This window comes from Sorghum bicolor, chromosome 1, assembly GCF_000003195.3.
Source record: "Sorghum bicolor cultivar BTx623 chromosome 1, Sorghum_bicolor_NCBIv3, whole genome shotgun sequence".
Taxonomy (NCBI): Eukaryota; Viridiplantae; Streptophyta; class Magnoliopsida; order Poales; family Poaceae; genus Sorghum; species Sorghum bicolor.
In genome coordinates, this window is record NC_012870.2 from 30,363,248 (window position 1) to 30,374,229 (window position 10,982).

General features: G+C 45.9%; 1 protein-coding gene across 1 annotated transcript in view; it reads left to right on the forward strand.

Moving 5' to 3' along the window:
* Positions 10,654-10,982, forward strand: part of LOC8067563 (F-box/LRR-repeat protein 15) — a 9,511-nt gene continuing 9,182 nt past the window's right edge. The window contains exon 1 of the mRNA XM_002464626.2: positions 10,654-10,936. Coding sequence (XP_002464671.2) covers positions 10,654-10,936 — 283 coding nt within the window. The remainder of the gene's footprint in view (positions 10,937-10,982) is intronic.

Here is a 10,982-nt window from a genome sequence, read left to right on the forward strand (position 1 = left end):
GCTTCCGTCACGGGGATGACGTTCTCCTGATCAAAGTCGGAGGTTGACATGTTGATCTTAATCTTGAATCCGTCCCACCGGGCGTGCCAAAAGATGTGTTGGTGCAAAAGCTAATCTGCAAACACAAAGGGCTAATACCCAATTCAAACGTTAAGGCGTGCCAGCCGATTTGACCTTACTATCGGCAAAGGTGATAACTCGAATACTTTAGTCCTAACAACAGCGATGCGCCCAGATGTCACGGCTAAGAGGTACTCACGCGGAACTTGAGAACGCGTCGAGCTTAAGTCGACGAATTCCTAAGAACTCGTAATAAAAAGGAAAAAGTGTGACGAAGTCGCCGAAAAGTAGATGCTGGAATATGAGTAAAAACGTGTGTTTGATTGATTGATAGATGTCTCATTACAAGGTCCTAGGGTCTATATTTATGCCCTGCTCAAAGAGCTACAACCAGACACGATTAGAATTCGAATTCCAAATTACACGGAATCCGTATACAAAACGATTTAAATAACTAAGGAAATAATAAAGCTATCCTCTGTGACAAGCTGAAACTCTTCCACAAATCGATCGGCAGCTTCTGGACTGTCCCTTCATATCATCGGCAGATTCCCTTGTCATAGTCATCGGCAAACTTCCTTGTCATAGCCATCGGCACAGACACATCACCACCTATAGACTTAGTCACGTTCAACCCCTCCTTCATCGGCAACCATCCTCATCGGCAACTCATCCTGTAGACAAAACACCGCCGTCTTATCCTGCCGGCCCGGACACGTGCCCAAAAACGGTGTCAACAGCTAGTGACTTGATAAGCTTGCTTTGATGAGCCTTGTAGCCAATCCCACTCTTGTCCATCTTCATGACGGTGTTCATAAAGAGATCACTTTGAAGGTCCTTCACTTTGGTAAACTTGGCTATACCCTTAGTTAGATGCTCCTTCTCTTTCTTGAGCTTGTTGTTCTCTTGAGTTAGCCTCTTGATGATTGGATCATTGTTGCTCTCTAACTCTTCCAAGATGAAAGATTCATCTTCTTCCTACTTGTCATACAACAAACCAAGCTTGAGATATTGGTTCTCCTCCTTGAGCAACTTGTTCTCATATGCAAGCTTCTTATCTTGATCAAGTGACTCAATCACTATGGTGTTGTGCTTGGCTTGCTCTTGCAATTCTTTCTTGAGCTTGGCATTTTCTTTCTTGATCATGATAGTGTCCTCACTCTCGGCCACTACCACATTCTTGCCCTTGCAACCAACACATTTGCTAGTGCTCTCCACAAGTAAGTCATCACAAGATGTGGCTACATCAAGCTTAGCAACATGGTTAGTAGCATCATGTGTTTCATTCATTGCAAGATCATAAGCTATCTTAAGATTATCATAGTTTGCTTTTAGAATTGTGAACTCTTCCTTCAAAGCTCTATGTCTAGTGATAAGCTCATCATGAACACTCTCAAGTTTATCATGTTTTTCTTTGAGCTCTTTTAGAGAAAGTTTGAGCTCCTTGAGCTTAGTGGTCATGATATCATTTTGATCTCTAAGCTCATCACTAGATTTAAGCTTTGCTAGAAGTGATTCATTTTCATGTTCAAGCTTGTCATTTTCACTTCTAGTCTTTCTTATGACTTTAGTGTATTTGTTTAGCAATTGCACAAGTTCATCATAAGATGGTGATTCATATTCACTATCACTCTCACTACTCTCATCCTCACTTTGTACCTTCCGGTCACCTTTGGCCATGAGGCATAGGTGTGTAGAGGATGTAGATGGTGGAGAAGATGATGGTGATGAAGCATCAATGCCAATGGCAGCAACCTTCTCATCATCACTTTCGTTGACGGAGGAGTCACCACTTGTGCTTTCAATGTCAGTGAGCCAATCACCAACAATGTAAGCCTTGCCATTCTTCTTCTTGTGGTACTCCTTCTTTTTACCACCTTTCTTCTTATATTGCTTCTTGTCGTTCTTCTCATCATCACTTGAGTTATCTTGCTCTTTGTTCTTCTTCTTGTACTTGTCCTTCTTGGGCTTGGGACATTGGTGAGCAAGATGACCAAGATCACCATAATTGAAGCAATCCATCTCGGAGATGGGCTTCCTTTTGCTACTTGTGAAGAACTTCTTCTTCTTGGAGTCAAAGTTGACTCCATTCTTGTTGAGCTTCTTCAACATCTTGGTGGTTCTTCTCACCAAGAGGGCAATAGATGCATCATCATCACTTAAAGTTGATGACTCAATTTCAATCTTCTTTACTTTGCCCTTGTGAGAAGCCTTGAGGGCCAAGTCCTTCTTCTCCTTCTTGGCTGATGAAGAGCTCTCTTGGGGGTTCATGTGCATGTACATCTCATGAGCGTTGATCTTCCCCAAGATGGACGTTGGTGTGGCGGTGGAGAGATCGCCTTGATGAAGCATGGTTACTATGTGCCCATATTTCTCAATGGGGAGGACACATAGTATCTTCCTCGCCACATCCACCGGACTCATTTGATTGAGCCCAAGTCCATTTAGCTCCTCTACAATGACATTCAAGAGAGAATACATTTCATTAGCATTTTCCTTTGGAAGCATTTCAAATGTATTAAGCTTGTTCATTACAAGATGAAAGCGCTCCTCAAGCTCACTCTTGGATCCCTCATGGAGCGCACAAAGTTCCTCCCATAGCTTATGGGTGGTTTTGTGGTTAATTATGCGGTTAAACACCTCTTTGCAAAGGCCTCTAAAGATGTGGTTTTTGGCCTTAGCATTCCACTTCTTGTTTTCTTACTCTTGTGGAGTAAGAGCGGTGTCTTTTGCCGGAGGGGTAAACCCTTCGGTCGTGGCTTTTAGGCACTTGGAGTCACATGCCTCGAGGTATGACTCCATCCATATTTTCCAATATGGGAAGTCATCGCCATCGAACATGGGTGGCGGTCCATCCCCGTTAGACATCTTTCTCTAGGCGGTGAAGACTAAATAATGAGCACTAGGCTCCGATACCAATTGAAAGGATCAAGATGCCTAAGAGGGGGGGTGAATTGGGCTTCTCTAAAAATTTGAGCAACCTATAAGCTCTAATTCAACCCCTTGTGCCTAGTGTGATCTATAGAGCTATTGGATAAAGAGTTTTGCAACCTAGTTCCAATCCTATTCTAGCATGACAATTCTAGGAATGTAAAAGCTCAAAGTAATTGCACAAAGTAAATGCTAGAAAGTAAAGGAGGAGAGCAAGAAAGGCTCGGTGATGTTTTGTCAAGGTATCGGAGAGTCGCCACTCCCCACTAGTCCTTGTTGGAGCAGCCGCGCAAGGGTCTTGCTCCCCCTTGGTCCGCGCAAGGACCAAGTGCTCTCTACGGGCTGATTCTTTGACACTCCGTCGTGGTGAATCGCCCACAACCGCTCACAAGCTTGACACGAGCCACCCACAAGAACTCCGGGTGGTCTTCGTGCCTCCAATCACCACCGAACCGTCTAGGTGATAGCGATCACCAAGAGTAACAAGAAATGAACTCTGACTTGACCCAATCAAGGCACTAGAGAGTGGTGGATGCACACTTGACTCTTGGAACTCAACTAGAGAAGGATTAACTCAAGAAATCTCTCAAATCTCAATCCTCTCTAGGCTCTTGCTTCTCTCTTGCACCACAAGGTGATTCTCAACTGATCAAATGGGCAAGAGGCCTCCCATGGATGAGGTGGAGGATAATAAGTACACCCCATCAAGTCTAAGGGCTGGCCAACCGTTTTACACTGAAAATAGGAGCACCGGACGCTGATAATGTTGCACCGGATGCACTGCACCGAGCGTCCGATGACACATTAACGGCTAACTGTACTTGCTCTCATAGTGCACCGGACGCTCCCTCAGAGAGTCTGGTGGCACCATCCGGTGTGAGGGTGAATTTACACCCTCCCTGGGTTTAGGACTGGATGCTCCCCGGTGAGTCCGGTGCTAGCGTCTAGTGCCTTGGTCTCCTACAGACCTCCCTAGGTATAAGACCGGACGCTCCTCGGTGAGTCTGGTGCGAGCGTCCGGTGCCTAACCCTAGGCACCTAGTCACTCTGACTCGAGTCAACCTCATCGGACGCACTCACATAGCGTCGAGTGCTACGTCGGTGCCTACTTAAACACCCAAACTTTGTCGAAACGTGATCTTTCCAAAACGAAGTTTGTTCCTCTCGATCTAAGGACTTTTTCTGAGCTGCCTAGTGCTAGGTTTACCAAGTGTGCACCACACCTAAACCTAAAGCCTTGCCTAGGTCAAGCTACCCATTTAATGCCCCTCTTAATAGTACGGTCAAAGGAAAACAAAGTTCTAAACTACTCTAAGTGCCCTTCTTCACCATATGGCACTTAGACCTAGTCTAGTCCCGACGATGTCCAACCATCCTTTGAAAACTGAAATGATTTCCACCATTAAGTAGGCATGAACCTTCTAGTCCATTGATCAACATTACCATGACCTAACACTAATGACTTTGCCTCTGCAAAACACATGTTAGTCATAGTAATCAACATTGTCATTAATCACCGAAACTCAATAGGGGCCTAGATGCTTTTCAATATCGTTATATTCATAGATTGTATATGAAGTTCAATTAGCACTACTATAAAAAAAATTAACACAAGCGGGCCTTTCGAATTTTAGAAGACGGACAAAGAAAACGTCTCCATTCAAAGGTCGTTGTAAACCAAGCATTAACCGAGGCGGTTTCCATGCCCGCCCTGGTCAATAGAAAAAGAAAAATAAAAGAAAAATCCATGGACAGGCCCGTGAGCCAATTCATGGCCCAACAGGTCCATCCACACGCCGCCGCCTCCGCCGTCAGTAGATGCGGTCACGCCCGGTCTTCATTTGTTGTTGGGGGGCTGCCACTACCAGATCCACGACTGGGAAGGTGGATCAGTACGACCAGAACTGGATCCGCCACCGGGAAGGTGGATCCACGCGGCGGGAGCTGGATCCGTGCCGTTACAGGTCGCACCATCGTCGTCGCAAGCTCGACCCACTGTGCCGCCGGAAGAGGAGATGAGGCTGGGCCACCGTGACTCTACCCACTATGTCGTGACACCCGTGAGGCCAAGACGCCTCACGTCCACACCATCACGCTGCGCGTCCACACCGCTACGCACGTGCCTCCGTGCCCATGAGGCCGCGCCGCGCCTCCGCACCACCGCGCGCGTGCCTCCCTAACTGGTTGGCCGCCTTCGCTTCGTGCCTATTGTAGTGAGGGAGAAAGGGAGAAGAGTGAGAGAGGGAGGGAGAGGATTGGGAGGGAGGCCGACATCAATTTCTGAGTGAGAGAAGAAAGGGAATGCGGTGGGTGCGGCTGGTGAGGGAGTGAGTGCTAGGGTTTGGCATATATATACTGCAAAGAGTTATCGGACCTTGCCTGGATCTGTTGGGCCTCAAGAATATTAACCGAGGCGGGTCTTATAACCTGCCCGCCTCAGTTAATAGGCCTAATTCTGGAGGCGGGCTATTTTATAATAATCGATTCCGTAAATAGATTTTGCGAGACGGTTTCTAACCGCCTTGGTTAATAAAAAGCGACCATCTCGGAGCGGTTTACATTCCTACCCGCCTCAGAGAGTGTAGTAGTGTAGTACATGTCATGCATATATATATATATATCTAACTTTTTCTTTTGGCAGCGTATGTTATGGAAACTAGCTTTGTCTGCAAACTACGCAAACTCCAATCAAGACCATGTCTTTCTAATCTGATGGCTAGAGGTTAAGGTGGAGTAGTTTAACACTTAAACCCCCCTACGCATGCAATCTAATCTTTTTTTACCCAGCCCTAGTGTCGTTCTGTCCTGCTAGTGGCCCCAGCGTCGAAGAACAGCGCAATACAACCCGAACAGTATGGAGCACTACCTACCATCACCATGCAGACCGTGTTTACCGCACACTATAGATACTGATAGCACTGAGAAGATCTAAATAATTCATGCTCCCTTCCGGAAATCAAATCGCTTTTAATTTGTGAACTGCAGTCAGAAATCATCTCACCGAATGGTTTTTGGAATAGTATAACGTCCCTTTTTCATCCCTTTTAACTAGGAGAATGCTCCGCGCGTTGCTGCGGGAATTACCAGTAAAATTATACTATCATAATATATGTTAGTGGATGATTTTTAGTATTCTAGCATATATGGACAACTAAATATATGTTAGAAAATGATTTGGTTTGCTAATGTGAATAACATAGATGCAAGATAAATGATATGTATTAGTTCAATTTATTAGTGGATAATGATGTGAACACTTTGCATGGTGGGGTAATGTATTAGTGGGATGATTTAGTGGATGTTGATGTGGACGCTTTGCATGGCAATAGAATTAGTTAGTGGGATGCTCAAGTGGATGATGATGTGGATGCTTTGTATGTCAAAAGAACTAGCTAGTGGGGTTTATCTATATAAGAGATATAGATTTGGGAACTACAGGCAGGTCCAGAAATTGCATGTGAACTGCAGGCAATCATCTGCACGTAGGTCCCAGGGCCATGAACAGGTCCATGCAATTGCACAATAGCATGCATGGCGATCAACAATTGCACACATGAGCTTGCAAAATGAACTACCAGTGACACATGGACAATAAATAATTGCAAATAATTCTCAGAATTGCATATTTACTTCGATAATAGTGCTGATCAATCAAACATTCCAAGTGAAAAAATATCAGCCAACAACATTGATTGGGCAATTGTGTGCATCATAATCCGCAACTTGGTTACATTTTCGACATTTCTGTTTATTTTTATTTTGACATCCACTTCCAACCTTCTTCTCCTTACCCTTCTTAATTCTTTTGGATCTCCCTTTTGACGTGATATCAGTTGGTGGAAGTATATCGACTTCATTTAGAATTTTGTTACCCAGGAAAGTTTCATATTCCTCCTATTTATCAATTGTCATAGCAGGCGTGATTTGTTGGAGAGGTTTTACTAGGTTGGATAAACTAGAACATAAAAAGTATATCCCTTGTTCTAAGGTCTTGGCCATTTGGATAAGATCTTCAAACTTATTGCGTGATTCTAAAATCTTTTTCTACATTGCCACCTCCATGGGATCCTTAGGCTTTTCATCTAGTAGGTTCCCTTCCTTATCAAAGAATAGTTCCCTATAAAATGAAACATAAGGATTGTTGGCCTATACAGAAGGAAACAAAATAGCCATAGAAAAAATAATACAATACACACCTTTTACATCTTATCTCATTTTGCTTCTCGACTCAAAGCACTTGTATGATATGACGACATGGGATGCCATATGACTCATATAATTTACAGGAGCACCTACCAAACATGTTTGACTTGTTCATATGAACAACTCGCTCTTTTCTAGTTAAGCTGCTGATGGTGAAACATCTTGTATCTTCACACTCTAAAATACCTTAAATAATGCAATGGTCTCTTGCAGCTACGATTTGTTCCTGAAATTTACTTAAAACTTCGTGTGTATATATCCCTCTACATTGCTTCTCCAGGGGCCATGGTGTCATCAATTTAGGAGTGCTATGAAGACTTGCATTATCGGCTTTCAACTCCTCTTGGCGCTGACACTCCAAAGCTGTGTCAAACCTTAGCTAGAACTCAACAAAGGTCAACTTTCTATGAATGAAACGGTTAAAAAAAGAATTCTCACTCTCCGATCGTGATGTAGTCCTAAGCATTTCTGCTAGAGGTATGTCCAAAAAGTATATCAGAATCCATGATTCTCGAATGGCAAATCTAGTAGAAAACCATTCATTCCCCATGAGTTCATAATCAGTTATGATAGAATTCCATTGTGACAGAAGTCATCTGAATTCTCAGTCCCCCAAACACACTTGTTTAGTTTTTCCAAAAGTTGTTCATCTTTTCTTATAGATGGCCCAACCTTCTCAGGTACCTTTTCCATGATATGCCACATGCAAAATCTATGAGCTGTATCTAGTAGAATCTGAGCAATAGCAGCCATCATGCTCGCATCTTCATCTGTTGAGATTAGATGAGGTGCTACTCCACCCATGGCCTTAAGAAAAGGTCTTAAACAACCATACATATGAATCAATCTTTTCATTTGCTAAGAATGCCGCCCAAGGAAAACACTTTGCAAGTGATGATTGACTCCAGTAAATGGCACAAATTTCATGTTATACTGGTTGGTGATATATGTTGCATCTACCGAAAACACATCACCAAAAACACTATAGTTTTTCCTGCATATAGCATCTGCCCAAAATACACGAACAAGCCGTCCTTGTTCATCCACCATAAACTCATAAAAGAAGGCAGAATTTACTTCCTTCTTTCGCTCAAGTTGTGCCACAAACATTTGTGCATCTGCATCCTTTTTCTGAGGTCACTGAAATAGTTTTGCAAATCCCTCTTTGTGCATCCAACATTTTCAAACCCACCCTCGCTGACATGGAGAAGTCGATATGCTTGTGAAGTGCCAATGCTAGCCTTATGACAATGAAACAAAGTACTCTTTGCTCTCTCACTGACATTTCGGTTGGATCGTAGCAAATGCCTCTTATTTGGCGACACAAAACCATGGCTGTGCGCCTCAACCATTGAATATATTCGATACTTCTTGTCACTATCAAACCTGACAACAATATGTGCCTGACAACACATTTGGTGACTTTCTTTTTTTTTCGAATTCACCACTAACTTTTTTTATGCTCTCCTGTCTGTACCCTTCCCTTGAACAACAATACCGTTTGAATAATATTTTATCATTTTTCTTCTTGTCCTGACCAACACGAACAGAGAAACCAACTTCATGTGCATACGATTTGTAAAATGTTTCCACATATGTGAGAGTATCAAAGATCATTCCAACCATAGGCTTCAAATGTTCTTTGCAATTTGTGTCCTATACAAGTGTAAAATTGTATGAGCAACAGACCAGGCAAACTAGTTCTTTTTTTTTAAAAAAATATTCTATGCAACTTACTACTAAACTTGGAGAAGGTTTTGGCTTAGGTGTGCTTGGCTGTTCAAGGTGGGCTCCAACTCCGACGTCGACGGCGTCGATCGTGATGATGGGATCAACAACGAGGACGAGATCATCAGTCTCCATGGCGGCAGCTGCGGTTACCATGACGAAGGTGTCGTAGGTTGGCGCGCGTGGACCAGGAAGCCCTAATCTGACTCCTGCGTTGCCCTCCAATGCAGCAACAACGGTCTCCATGGGGGCGGCGGCGCTGGACACGACCGGGACGAGGGGCCGTGCATGATCGTGAGTCCAGTCGTGGGCAGCGGCAGTGTCCATGGCAGACAGACTCCAGTCGCGACGATCGATGAGGGCGGGGGCGGGATCGCGATGGAGACGAAGGGCGGCGATAGGTTCTATCGTGCGAAGAACAGCGCAATCTCGATCGGCCACGAGCGAGACGGAACAGAACGATGGAACAACGCTGGGCTGGGTGCAAAAAACAATATTAGATTGCATGCGTGGGGGGTTTAAGTGTTAAATTACTCTACCTTAACCTTTGGCCATTAGATTAGAAAGATGTGGTCGTGATTTGAGTTTGCGTAGTTTGCAGACAAAGCTAGTTTCCATAGCATACGCTGCCTTTTTTTACCTGGCAGGGCATATTCTATTTTGTGAAAAGAATTTTTCCAGATAGCACATGTATTCGTCTCATAAATTATATACTAATTATATAATAGTTATTAGTTATTTTTTAATTTATATTTAGTGTTCAGCGTCTAAACACGCGTATTACGAAGTCAAACTTGGATCACAGCTGACCGTGGTCGCAGCCACTAGAGGAGCAAGCTCGATGACACGTGGGGCCGCCTTGGTATAGAATTATGCAAACATACTGCATGTAGCACACCCCCGTGAGAGACATAAGTGGCCCACCTGTCCCTTCCCTGTCTCGTGGGCAAATCCGCAGTCAAAGCGCACGTACCAATCCTAGTATATACTATACTCTATATATAAACACTGACGTTCTGACCCCACTATCATACCCAACATGTCATCGACTGTGATTGAATAAAAAAGAGCCGATCAGAAGCACAGATGGACGTGGGACCTATCATAAACACTGCTAAACGTGGCCCACATGTCATCGGTATTCTGCTATCGAGAGCGCAACTATCCTGGGCCCGAGGCGCACTGAGCAAGCGCAAAGCCCACGGAAGAAGACGGCCCAGCAGAAAACTACCGCTCACTGGCATCCCGGCCCTACCCGTCAGGCAATAGCATCGATGATCGAACCATACAATATGGCCGCGCCCCATCTCCCCCTATGTCCGAGCCGTCCCTCTCAATCCCCACCCCCACCCCACCCCCCCGCACCCTCTCCCTGCCCCCGCTCCCCGAGCGCTCGCCAACCTGCGGCCACCACCGCCGTCTCCGCGCCGCGCAGATCCGCCCGGCTGGTGCGGCTCCACTCGAGAATACGTGTACGGACGCGACGAGACGCAGCCCCCGCCCACCTCGCCGAGGACTCGCTCCTGTGTCGTGCGCGCCAGCACTTCCGGTGGCCGTGCGGGGCTGGGCCACGCCGATTCGGCCGAATCCGGTGGAATTCACCGTGCCGTGGTGTCAAATCGGTGAGTTCCGTCGGGTTAAGCGTGGGGGGAGGCGCGTTCGGGTCTGGCCGGCCGGAAATGGCGCCGGGGATGGTTCTAGGGTTTGGTTTTGGTCTTTTGGCCTGAGGGCATGGCGGATGGGGGCCGGATGAAGGGCGTGCAGGGCGCTGGCGGTGGCGCTGGCGACGAGGGAGAGGGGAATGAGGAGGCGCGAGAGGAGCTGGAACTCGCGCTGTCGCTGGGGCGGCGAGGCTGGCACCTCCCGCCGCGGCAGGAGCCCGCTCCCCGCTCACTTAACTGGACGGCGGTTCTGCCGGAGTGGAACCCCGACGCCGCTGGGAGCTCGCAGGTTGCGGAAAGGGCCTTGGGTGGACAATCCATCTCTTCTCTCGCGTTCCATGACATGTTGGGCGGTATCCTAAAATGGCCCCCCTTGCGGGTGGGCAGTGTTTGAGGTTT